The sequence below is a fragment of the Macaca thibetana genome, chromosome 4 (genome assembly GCF_024542745.1).
Source record: "Macaca thibetana thibetana isolate TM-01 chromosome 4, ASM2454274v1, whole genome shotgun sequence".
NCBI classification, from domain to species: domain Eukaryota; kingdom Metazoa; phylum Chordata; class Mammalia; order Primates; family Cercopithecidae; genus Macaca; species Macaca thibetana.
In genome coordinates this window covers 11932015-11945796 of record NC_065581.1, presented here as the reverse complement: position 1 = coordinate 11945796, position 13782 = coordinate 11932015, and the positions used below count along the sequence as shown (strand labels likewise).

At 35.7% G+C, this 13782-nt stretch overlaps 1 protein-coding gene across 12 annotated transcripts in view; it reads right to left on the bottom strand.

Moving 5' to 3' along the window:
* Window positions 1-12849, bottom strand: part of LOC126953878 (synapsin-1-like) — a 67051-nt gene extending 54202 nt beyond the window's left edge. For 6 of the 12 annotated variants that reach the window (XR_007725389.1, XR_007725388.1, XR_007725387.1 and 3 more), the window contains exons 1-2: window positions 5277-5393; window positions 93-176 (exon numbers count right to left, since the gene is read on the bottom strand). Coding sequence is in view for 4 of the 12 variants with exons in the window: in XM_050789605.1 (XP_050645562.1) it covers window positions 93-176; window positions 5277-5332 (140 nt within the window). In the remaining 8 variants the exon portion in view is untranslated. Of the gene's footprint in view, window positions 1-92; window positions 177-5276; window positions 5394-12784 lie in introns of those variants that run through there. The other 6 variants (XR_007725385.1, XM_050789606.1, XR_007725386.1 and 3 more) reach the window with 5 other exon arrangements.
* Window positions 12850-13782: the final 933 nt, after the last annotated feature.

The window sequence follows — 13782 nt, the reverse complement described above, 5'->3', positions numbered from 1 at the left end:
TAATGATGGCAACAAGAGACACTGAGGACTAATAGAGGAGGGAGGGTGGGGGGAAAGGTGGAAAACTAGCTGTTGGATACTATGCTCATTACCTGGGTGATGAAATCAGTTGAACTCCAAACCTCAGCATCACACAATACACCCAGGTAAGAAATCTGCACATGAACCCCCAGAATCTGAAATAAAAGTTGAAATTATCAAAGAAAGTCCTTCCGTGTTTTATCTTAATACTTTTTATAGATTAAGAAACGACTTAGCTCTTTATTACATTGGATATTTATTTTTGTACGTGGAGTTGGTTGGAGATCAGATTCCTGTTTTCAAAACATGTGGGCATTTAAATATCTGTTGAATAAATAAATGAGCTTAATTTTTTCCCAAAGGATTCAGATTATGCCAATACCATTTATTGAATAGCAAACCATTTCTTCACTACATGAAATTATCCTCAATATCCTCTACTAAATTCCCAGAGAGAGATAAGTCTGTTTCTGGCCCTTCATCATGTTCCATTGATACCTGCTTGTGCTCCTATGTTACCATTTTAATAGCTGTAGATTTCAAGTATGCTCTGATATTTGCTAGGGCCAGTTATTAAAATTCCTTTAGCTATTCTTACATATTTTATCTTCCATATGAACTTCAGAATCCATTTATGAAGCCCTATATAATTTGGTGAAGATTTTAAAGTTGGAATTACATCAAATTTATAGATAATTTGACATCTGTTTTATCTTAATTACTCTTGTTGTCATAGGACCACCATTATAATTAGAGATGTTTGATTCTCATTTCTGGAAAAATAAGAATGCTTGTCTTAATATTAGTGCTTAAGAATTGCTTAAAATAACTGGAAGTGTGTGTGTGTGTGTGTGTGTGTGTGTCTTGTGCGTCGTTAGATGTCTGTTAGTATGGTGCCTAGCAGAGAGAAGTCATTCAATCATTACTTGTGAAATAAATGTTATTATTGATTAAAATCTGCAAATTATTACAACTCAGTCTTTTTTGCAGCTTTTAAAATTGAAATAATTTTAGGCTTAGAAAACAGTTGCAAAAATATTCCAGAGAGTTCCTGCCTATCTTCACCTACCTTCCACTTATGTAAACATCCTATATAACCACAACACAATTACAGAAAGGAGGAGATCAACACTGATGTGACACAATTAATTGCTTCACAAACCTTCACACTTCACCAGTCTGTTTCACTAATGTCTGTTTGGATCTTGGACTGTATGGTATTTAATTGTCGTATCTCCTAATCTCCTTTAATCTGTGACAAGTTCTCCTTGTTTCATCGCGGCCTTGATATTTTTGAAGAGTGCTGGTGGGTCATTTTGTAAACTGTCCCTTATTTTACAGTTGTTTGTTATTTTCTCAGCATTAGATTGAGATGATGCATTTCTGGTATGAATGCAGGAGTGATATTGCGTCCTCAGTGTAACATACCAAGACATACATGATGCTGCCGTCTTATAACTGATGATGTTAACTTTCAATACTGTATAAAGGTGGTTTTTGCTGTGTTTCTTCAGAGTAAAATTAGGATGTTCTCTTTTTAATTAATAAATATCTTGTGGGGAGATATTTTAATGCCACGCAAATATGCATCTCAGTTTCTTTTCATGGTCTCGCCCAATAATTTTATCATTCTGGGGTTGTTCTTGTGTTTGCCTAATGGTCATTTTGTGTGTCCCTCATTTCTTTTATGTTTGTGAAATGAAGTTCCATTGTAAGGAAGAGTATTTTTTTCTTCCCTATTGATTGATTAAGTATAGATTTTAGATATTTACTTTATTTGATGGGTTATAATCTGATGTTATCATTGTTTATTTTGTCACTCAAATTGTTCCAGCTTTGGCCATTGGGAATTCTTACAAATTGGCTCCTCTGTTCTTTTGACATGGTTCTATCATTTTTCAAATGTGTCTTTATTTTTTGGCACCACAAGATGTTCTGGGCTCATCTTATATCTTCCCTGCCAGAGCACTGAAATCAATAATTTCTCCAAGAAGTCTTTATTCTTTTTATCAGGGAATCATATTTAGAACCAATATCTTGGCTCTAGGTATGCTAATTGCTACTGGGTTGTCATTGTTTCTAGGTTTTTTTCAGCAGACAGAGCTAGGAAATATATGTTTGTATATTAATCTGTGCATAGGCACATATCTATATATCTTTGCTTATCTGTATATATATACATATGTACATATGCATATATACATATGCAAATATATGTGTATATATACACATATATACGCATGCAAATATATGTGTATATATACACATATATACACATGCGTATATATGTGTATATACACATATATACACATGCGTATGTATATATATGGGTATATACACATATACACATATGTAAATATATGGGTATATACACATATATACATATGTAAATATATGTGTATATATGCATATATACATGAACCATGAATTCATACTAATACCTTTAGTTTTAATACCATACCACACAGTTCATTCTATTCTCCCCATTTTCGTTATTTGTAACTTCTTTTCTCCAAAAGTGAAAAACCCATCATTGTCCACATTATATTTACATATTTGTTCAATCCCAGCATAAACTTAAGTAGTATTATGGACTTTTTTATTTAAAAAAACCCTCGGGTATTATTTGATATAATTCCTTTATTTTACAAATGAGAAAATCCAGGCCTGCAGTGATTAAGCCACCAGAGGGAAGAAATAAATTACCAGAAGAATTATAAATGTCAGGATTTTAAATTTTAATATTGTATATATTTTACAGGAGAGTTTAGAAAAGACAGGAAGTGTAATGTCAGGTCACTGCTGAGAAGAGGCATTAATTTATTTTTTTCCTCTACCGTTGCTATTTAACTGAAGCCATTCTAGTTAACACAGTAACGCATTTGGTCAGCATGGCTTGTATGAATAAAATAGCCAAAGGTCAGAAAAATTAGACACCCTACTCACGTGGTGTTAAAACAGCCTCCGGAAAATGGAAGAACCAGTGTTCCATTATCATGTCTAATTTCCACAATTATAAATACAGTTTAATCCACAGAGGTCACTGAGGTTTTCAGATCTGGTTACGTGAAGTAGATGTAAAGCAGGGATTTTATTTCTTCTTTCTCTTATAACTATTATCAGCATCTTCTCTTTCATGACTCTATTTCAGTCACAGCAATTGAAAATTGTAAAGGTGAGATGAAGAGTATGCCTCCTGGAATACTCTTTTTTCCAACCTCTTTTTGGACAACCTCCAACTGTCCATTTTTCCAACCTTAAAATGGACAGTTATATGTCATGTTGAAAACCCTTCAACATGGGTTTCAACTTTAAATCCCTTCAGTGTCTCATCTCTCCTCTGCTATGGAGATTTGGGATCCTGTCTTAATGATGCATTAGGATTCGGATTTTCTTTGAGGCTGGAGGAGAGGAAGAGTGTATGCTCACTAAAAAGTGGGCTATGGAAAGAGGTGCTCATGAAGCATCTGGGAATTGAAAACGTGAAACTTGTTTCCCCGTAAAACAATGGCACATGTGATGATCAGGCTCTACTAACTGTTAATAACACAACGTATATATCTTGTGGGTTGAAACTTAAATTCCACATATATTGTTATTGCTGTGGGAAAATGTTTCCAAACAATCAACTTGGAATTCAATTCATAATTGGTGACACCCTGTTGAGTTTATGTACCTACAGAATTTCAGCAATTCTATTTTACTGTATTTATAATTTGTTATTCCTAAATCTTTTTTTTTTTTTTTTTTTGGAAATAGAATCTCACTGTCACCCAGGATGGAGTGCAGTGGCATGAGCTTGGCTCACTGCAACTTCTACCTCCTGTGTTCAAGCAATTCTTCTGGCCTCAGCCTCCTGAGTAGCTGGGATTACAGGCACCAGACACTGCACCTGGCTAGTTTTTGTATTTTTTAGTAGAGATGGGGTTTCTGCCATGTTGGCCAAGCTGGTCTTGAACTTCAGACCTCAGGTGATACACCCACCTTGGCCTCCCAAAGTGCTGGGATTATAGGTGTGAGCCCCCACGCCCAGCCAAATTCCTAAATCTTAACTCAAATTCTAGACACATTTTTTTTTCTTTTGTCTTGGCTAGAACAAGACCTAGGAAATGGTAAACTGGATCACTGCCTTGAGTTTTGGGAGCTCTGCAAAGCTGGTAGAAGAGCCTAGCTATTTCCAAGGAAAGTTAAAAAGACCTCATGCGTCTACAGTAGTCTCACTGATAATCCTCATCTTCTTCAAATCAACTACTTCTCCCCAGTTTCAGACTTGCATAGTTACCCTTCCGAATTTTTTCTCCGTCATTTTGCATTTGATATATTTTTAACTTCATGTCATCTGTAATGAAATATTTAAGTGGAGATGAGTATATGGTATTATTGTAACCAAGACTACACTCTGGGGATATGAGTTAGTCATGAATTTTTATCCTGATTCAAGATATTTATAAACATCAAAATTAGAGATGTGGAAAATATGATCTTGCTTTGTGTGTTTTAAAGAACTGGAAATTATTTCCGAATTGTTTGATTGAAAAGGAGATCTATAAAATTGCCACCTCACAAAACATTGAAGGGTTTACTGCTTAATTACAAAATAAAAATTCTTACCATGGAACAAGTAGTAATCTCTTTAAAAGGGGTCTTCATATTGCAGAAGACATTATAATAAATCCTCTTTAGAAAATATACTGATTTTTTATGGTTGGTATTTTACTGAATCCCTTTTCTTATTTGTCAAGGACAAAAATAGTTCTCAGAGGATGTTTTCTTTCTTTCAGTCCAAAAAAGTAAAAATGTTTATAACCAAACAAGTGAGCTTGAGACAAAAACAAAAGCAAAAACAAAACAAAACAAAAACCCCAGATGCTGTTATTTTGAGGAATGCACCAAGGGGAATTGTGGAGGGTTGTGAAGAACTGATTTATACTTGTATGTTTGCAATAATAATTGAACAAAAAATTATACTCCAAATCGATTATATTTTATGTGTTTTCTGTTTTCAAATGTGTTAAGATGAGAAAGTTTCTCTTTAAATTTACGAGGATTTTGAATGCTTAAATTGTTCCCATGACTCACATTAATACCAAGTGGCCTCATGGTGAGAAAAGAATAGTTCCTAGAGTGTCTAAATGACATTCTGAAATTGGTCCTATCAATTTTACTATGTCACTACTCTTCTCATTTTTTATCTATTTCACATTTGAAACAGGAAATGAAGTTATGGTAAAAAACATTTGTAAAAACCAGTCTACCTGTTGAGGATGAGTGTAGACCCTTGAAAAGCTAGAGCTGGCAGGGCACAGGTCATTGAAAATATTCAGGAAGACAACATGGATAATATTTCCAGTCTTTAAGGGAAAAAGATTTTGCCCTAGGAAAAAATCAAGATACTGGAATGAGAAGTCAGGTAACATTTTACTTTGTTACCAAAGAATCTTACATAGAGCATTTCTTAGAAAGTTTCTCTCGGAAACAGACCTAAGTGACTGACCCCTCCACAATTTATATTAAAAAGGACTTGCTAAGATTCTAAGATATTTCAAGTAAAATGTAACTCATTATCATAATTTTTCTGTATTTTACAACAGTGCTACCTACAAATATGATTAAACATGCAGGGCTAAAATAATCTATGGGTAGTGGATCTTTATATATGTCCCCCAAACTCAAATTCACAGGTTGAAGCCCTAGCCCCCAATGTGACTGTATTTGGAGATAGGGCTTTTAGGATGTAGTGAAGGTTAAATGTGGTTATAAGGGTGGGGTCCTAGTCTGATAGGATTGGTAGCCTTATAAGAAGAGGAATAGAAAGAGTTATTTCTCTCTCTTTGCCATGTGAGAACTCAGTAAGAAGATGGCCATTTGCAAGCCAGGAAGAGAGCCCTCACCAGAAACTGAATCAGCCAGAACCTTAATCTTATACTTTCAGGCTCCAGAACAGTGAGAAATAAGTTTCTCTTAAGCCACACAGTCTACAGTATTCTGGTGTGACTACTTGAGCAGATGAATGTAACTTCTTTAGCAATATTTCCAATAAGTAGCCAGAACTTGTGATTTAAACTATTTCTGACCCAGCTTCTATATGTCCATATGCAATTCACAGTTCACAGTGTAAGGACCAAACTGTGATGCAGGCTGAGTTGGCTTTTGGAACCATGAAGCTCCAAGCTTTCTGACTTTTACTTTCGTGATGTTTCACCTCAGCTTGATTTCAAGCTACATTTTACCTGAAATATCAAATAAGGGTCTGTTACCAACAAGTTTCCACTTGAGGACAAGTAGTCTCTCAGCATTGTTCTTGCTTTAAGTCTCTTAAATTCAAATTTTTAATGAAAGGCTAACAAAATGGTGGTTGTAATTGTTTTTGGTTGTTGTTTTTATAAAGGTGGGTTGTTTTACCATTTGTTATCATGGAAATCATACCACTTTTTCAGGAAGGACTTAAAGGCTAATCTCATGAGTTGTTTTAGAGTGATGTGGAGACTGAGGTATCAGAAGATAGAGGGCTTATTTCCATGTGCAGCTCTGCTCTGCTCTTTCTGGAATAATAATCTTTGGGCTGGTCCAGCTGGATTTATTATAAGCCTATTAACAGGAATGACGAGAGTGTTGAGGTATTGCTCAATGTTTTGTCTGTTTATTTTTGAGTTCCAGCCTCAGGATTAAGAGACTGCTTTACCTTGTATAAGTGTTTCCTCAATGCCAGATTTTTTTTTCTCCTTTTCTTTCCCCAAGCACCAAGACCAGCTGTCTTCTTTTACACTCTTTTCTTCCTCTGCCTCCTAAGGCTCAGATTCCAGCAATTAAAAATTCATTATTTACTGTCTCCTCTCTCTTTACAGCATGGAGTTATTGCTATAGATGTCAGAGGCAATTTTTCAGTGATTGGATCATCCATTGCTTCAGGCCCATTGATATCCAGTGTCTTGGTCTGTTTGGGCTGCTATAATAAAATACTTTATTTAGGCTGAGCAATTTATAAACAACAGAAATGTAGTCTTCACAGTTCTGGAGGCTGAGAAGTTCAAGATCAAGGTGCTGGCAGATTCAGTGTCTGGCGAGTGCCCAGTCCTCGTAGACGGTGCCCTCTATGTGTGTTCACATAGTGGAAGACACAAATAGGTTCTCTCAGGCCTCTTTTATAAGGGCATTGATGCCATGAATGAGGGCAGAGCCCTCATGACCTAATCACCCCCCAAAGACCCCACCTCTTAATGCTATCACCTTAGGAGTTGGGTTTCAGCATAGCAATTTGGGGGGGGACACCAACATTCAGGCCATGGCATCCAGGACATAAGAGAATAACCTTCCTGGATGGTACTGAACAATGATGTTCTCGTGAGCGAAGAGTAAGCCGTGTCTCTAGATCCAGTTTTATGGTCCATGGCTTGTGGGAAATATTTGTTAACTGACTGGTTAGGTAACTGATGCATGAACAAAAGTAAATGGGTGGGAAACAGCTAGGTGCTGCCTAACAGCCTCAGCAGTGAGGTGGAAATTGGACAGAAGAAAATAAGCTCAGTAAATATGAAGAACCATAAAAACCAACATTCCTGGAACATAGGGCATTGTGGGTAAACAGGAGCTCCCAGAATTCTCTATAGAATTATGTAGGACTCCAGGTTATTTTCTGGGGAATGTGGCTATGTATAGATGTGTGCAAATACCAATGTATGGATCACACTGCGCAGAACATAAGAGATATGAGTTACAAAAACCACCCCAACCGTGAGAAGAGATAAGCTACAAAGTGTGTTTTGAATCTGTAAGAGTTATATTGATTGTAACCACTTAATTCTCTAGTAATCATGAAGCATAATGTCATCTATGTAAAGCGGTAATTCTATTGTGAATGATAGAATACTAAATTACATTGAGCAATACGTGCTTTTTATTGTGTATTATGCAGGTAGCAGGGTTTGGTGCCACAAATTCAAAAATCTATGTGGATATGATCACTGACAAGTCTCCTATGCCACAATGCCTGACACATAATAGATCTTACTAAATATTTATTGTTGAATGAAGTTGTAGGCAATTACGCAAAAATCTTCAACTATGGAATTTTAGTAGCATTGAGCCACTTGTGTTCTCTCTTAATCTCTGACAAAATCACTTGGAAAACATTTGCATTAAGATAGGTACATTTTTCAATAAGATTTTTATTTTTGTTCAATTTTTGTCTCTTTGGCCAACCTAAGACAGGAATTTGATTATTATCAATAGTGATCCAAAGGAGTTGGAGATTTAAAAATATGTACTGTGTATTTTTGCAGTGAGAGAAAATTCGATAGCCTTTTTAATTTATTTTTTTCCAGCTTGATTAAAGTATACTTGACAAAAAATATTTGTATATATTTAAGATGTACAACATGATGTTTTGGTGTACACATACATTGTGAAATGATTACGACAACCAAACTAATGAACATATTCATCATCTCACATAGTTACGCTTTTTTGTGTGTGTGTTGAGAACACTAAAGATGAACTCTCTTAGGAAATTTCAGATATACAATATATTATTATTAACTATAGTCACCAGGCTGTACATTATTACATTTCCCGGTACTTACTCATTGTGCATAACAAAACCTTAACACACTTTGACCAACATCGCCACATTTGTCCCAACCCCCAGTTCTTGGTAACCAACATTTCACTCTGCTTTTATGAATCTAACTTTTTTAGATTCCATATATAAGTGAAACCGTGCAGTATTTTTCTTTCTGTGTCTGGCTTATTTCACTTAAAGTAATAACGTCCTTCATGTTCATCCCATGTTGTTCCAAATGGCAGGATTTCTATCTTTTCTTTAAGCCAGAATAATACTGTATTATATGTATATATACATATATGTATACAACAACTTATTTTTAATTTAAATCAGAGAACAAATATAACGAATAGCCGACTAAGTGAAAGGTGCATACAAGATAATTTCTGGGCCGGGCGCGGTGGCTCAAGCCTGTAATCCCAGCACTTTGGGAGGCCGAGACGGGCGGATCACGAGGTCAGGAGATCGAGACCATCCTGGCTAACACGGTGAAACCCCGTCTCTACTAAAAAATACAAAAAAAAACTAGCCGGGCGAGGTGGCGGGCGCCTGTAGTCCCAGCTACTCGGGAGGCTGAGGCAGGAGAATGGTCTAAACCCGGGAGGCGGAGCTTGCAGTGAGCTGAGATCCGGCCACTGCACCCCAGCCTGGGCGACAGAGCAAGACTCTGTCTCAAAAAAAAAAAAAAAAAAAAAAAAAAGATAATTTCTGTGCTCAAATCCAAGTCTGGGTAAAAAAGACATAAAAACAGTCATGTGTCACTTAACGGAAGCGAATACGTTCTAAGAAATATGCCACTGGGCAATTCTGTCATTGTGCAAACATCATAGAGTGTACTTATATAAGTCTAGATGGTAGAGTCTACTACACACCTAGGCTAGATGGTACAGCTTATTTCTCCTGGGCTACAAAGATGTTGCACAATATGTTGCTATACTGAATAGGATAGGCAGTTGTAATCGGTGTTAAGTATGTGTGCATCAAAACATATTAAACATAGAAATCATGTGTTGTGTTATGACATTATAACGGCTATGATGTCACTGGGTGATAGGAATTTCTTAGTTCCATTGTAATCTTATGAGACAATAGTCATATATGTGGTCCATCATTGATCAAAGCATTGTTATGCAGCACGTGAATGTATACGAAAAATGACTGCTAAACACAAAGGGCGAGGGGTTCAGGTTAGAGAGCTGGACCTAGATCACATCTGAATCAAAGCAGTGGAAGACCAATACTAAGCTAGAAAAGTTATTGTAAACAGGAACAGAGAACACGGATGTGAACTCTAAAGGCGCAGCATCAGGTCACAAAATTTACCACCTCCTTTCTCCTAGTGAATGACTTCCCTCACTGCACTCCACAGAGAGAATAGCTTTCACGCAGGAGGTCCTGCAACTTCCCACCCATTCGAACCATTCTGAGTTCCAAATACAATGATTATAAGCAATCCATTCCTAGGTAATAGTACACATTTTTTTTAATTTCACAGATAAAGAAAATAAATTCTATAAGCATGAAAGCAGAAGAAAAAACCTAGGTAATGGTAACATACTATCTTTGGTTTCTCAATAGGATGTGTGTGTGTGCATGTGCGTGTACGTGTGTGCGTGTGTATGTGTGTAAAGAGATTTATTATAAGAAATTGAGTCAGTGGACTGGAGAATCAGGAGAGCCAATGGCTTAAGTTCCAGTATGAACTGAAGACTGGCAGGTGTGAGTCCCAGGAAGAGACGTACTTTAGTTCAAGTACAAAGGCAGGAAAAAACCACTGTCTCAGTTTAGAGGCCACCACACAGGAGGAATTCTCTCCATTACTCAGGGAAATTTTGGGGGTTCCAATCAGGCCATCAAGTGATTGGATAAGGCTCACCCACAAAAGGAAGTGTAAATTTTGCAACAAGTCAGTTTAGTGATTTAAATGTTAATTGCATCCAAAATCCCCCTCACAGAAACACCCAGAATAAGAGTTGACCAAATAAATGGGTAGTCTGTGGCCCAGTCAAGTTGACACATAAAATTAACCATCACACATACAAAGGCTAGTGTCAGACTTTGTCTCCATTATTCTGTATATCAAACAACAATAGTCACACATTTGTGAGGGAAAAGATTGCAGTCTAAGAATTCTGTATCCTGCAAAGTGTTATTCACATGTGATAGCAACAGAAGGGATATTGTATATATGTAAAGGCTCAGAAAGTACCCCTGAATGCATCCTAAAAAATTTACTCAAAGATATGTGATAGCCAACTAAGACACATGTAAAATCCAATAACTCAGCAGTTTGAAATACAGGGTAAACAAGCACTGTGAATAACTATTACAGATAAGTGGTTAACAATCTTAGTGGTTTTCAGAAAGACTGAACAGCAAAAAAAAAAAAAAAAAAGGCACTAAATCCTCAAAATATGACCAAATAAACATTGCTCAGAAAGACCTAAAATCCTATTTAATATTATATATAATAAAATTAGAATTAAAAAATTGTTACCTGTCAAATAGGAAAATTTTAAATATGAATAAGATCTAAATGTTGTGAAACAATACCTCTTATTCCGCTTGTGAGTATTTTTTTGAAAAGCCATTTGACAAAATGAATTAAAAGTCATAAAACATGTTCAAATCTTTTTACTCAACATTTCCATTTTAGCAATTTATCTCAAGGAATTAATGAGAAGTATGCCCAAAGATGTCAATGTGAAGATGAAAAATTAGAACCAAACCAACTAGCTGATAATACAGAAATGGTTATTTAAAATGGTCCATTCATATAAGATGTTATGCAGCCCTTACAAGTGATATTTTGAAGACTAATTAATGATCTCATACAACACTTGCTCTACATTATATGAAAAAGGCAAAATAAAGGTCTCAATTTTGTTAAACGTATTTAATGAGAGAGAGTTTGAAGACTGGAGGGCTAAATACCAATATGTTGCCAGTCCTTAGATATAGGAAATATAATTAAAATTATTTAATTCTTCTTCCTTGCATTTGTATATATTCCTCAACAATTTTTCATTGGACTTTTATTTAAAAATACTTTTATTTAAAAAATCAAATTTTATTTAACAAAGATTATTTCTTAGAATGTCCATTAAAAACTTACTTTATTAAAAAATCTAACAATCTCTTTTAATAAAAGCAAATAGTTTGTCTCACCGATAAGCCTACAAAGAAAGAGAATATTTACACTGCTACTGAGGCAAGAGAGAAAGGTGTAAATAACCAAAATTTTTGTGGAATTACATTTAGAAATTAGTAAAACATAGTTTTAAAAGAATTTACTCATTTTGACATAGCAATTCCCTTCCTTCCTTCCTTCCTTCCTTCCTTCCTTCCTTCCTTCCTTCCTTCCTTCCTTCCTTCCTTCCTTAGACAGGGTCTCACTCTGTCATTTAGGCTGGAGTGCAGTGCTGCGATCACGGCTCACTGTAGCCTCAAATTCCCCGGGCTCAGGTGATTCTCTCACCTCAGCCCCCTGAGTAGCTGGGACTACAGGTAAACTCCACCACATCTGGCTAATTTTGCCTTTTTTTTTTTTTTTTTTGTAGAGATTGGGTTTGCCATGTTGCCCAGGCTGGTCTCGAACTTCTGGGCTCAAGTGATCCTCCTACCTTAGCCTCCCAAAGTGCTAGGATTACAGACATGAGTCACTGCACCCAGCCTGAACTCTGTCTTAAAGGCATAAAAATGGACTTTTGCTTAAAAAGATTTTTATACATGGATGCTTATGCAAAGCATTTGGAACAACCTAATTGTTAGCAGTAAAGGAAAGGTTAAACAAAATTAGTAGAGTCATTTGTTGTAATATTGGTCACGCATTAGAAATCATGTTGGCAAAAAGTATTCAATGATGCTGGAAGATACAGTATAATAGTAAGTAAAAAATGTAGAATATGCAAATTGAAGTAGGATAAAAATGTATAAATATGTAAATAATGGAAGAAAATACTCCAGAATATATTTGGTAATTCTCTCTAGATAGTGATAATATAAAAGCTTTTAAAAAATATTATACTATTTTTAAAACATATATATATAAACATAAAAGCGATAATCCTTTTATTTTACTCTCAATGGCTTAAAAGATTCTCCAGATTCCTTAACATGACACACAGGTCTATTTCCAATCTATGTTCTAAATACCTCCAGTCTCATTCCCCATCACCACTGAATATTACCTAGTACTCTTACCAAGCTGGTATATTTACAGCTCTCTGAGAAGTTGGGTTCTTCTCTTGCATGACTTTGGGCTAAATTGCTTTGCTTCCAAGAATAACCTTCACCCTTTTTCAACCCATTCTGGTTAATGGTTAAATAAAAACATCAAACATCAGATTAAGTTTCACCTTCTAGGGAGGCCTTCTGGATCTTTCCACAGAAGGGAGGTAAAGTAACCTTACTCTCTGATCTAATATTACCATTTACATTCCTTTTATAGCACTTGTCACACTGTCTTAAGATTAGTTATTTGTCTGCTTCTTTCTCTCATGTGTAAAAGCCTTGAAAAAGTAGCATAAAGATTTTTTGTAGGTACTGTGGATACTCAACTATAGCACTCAATTAAATAGTTTTGAATTAATGGATATCTGATTACACACACTTTAAATTCCTAAAAACATAATCACCCATCAAATCAATCACCAATGAAAATAATTCGCAAGGATTCAATATTATATCAGAATTTTTATTTAGAATGTAAATCAAATTTACCAACCTATGACATATTTATTAGTGTCACAGAGATATTTACATGTATAGACTTATTGAATGAGATAGACTTTATACAGTACAAGGAAAAAGAAACTTTTTTTTTTCATTACTCCTTCTGCAAACCTTGCCATGTGGGTCCATGTCTTCCTGCACCTTGGTAAAGTATCAGCACGCCCTAGAACTATTGGTTTCTCTCTCAAATAATGAGTCCTTTGTCTCTTCCAGATGGAAGAAAGTCCAGGACAATGTGATGTCAAAATGCCAAGCTTTCAAACAACTTGGAACTTTTCCTCCTTCCTTAGTTCATATCTGATTACTCAACCAATTTCTAATTTCTCTTCTTTCCCCAGGTCAGGTCTAATTGACCAGATAGTTCATGAGCTTCCCCTACCTGTTAAAATAACCAATTTTCCAATTACCTCTCTTGCAATTGGGCTGGGGCTATGTGACTAGTTCTGGCAAATGGGCTAGATGCAGTT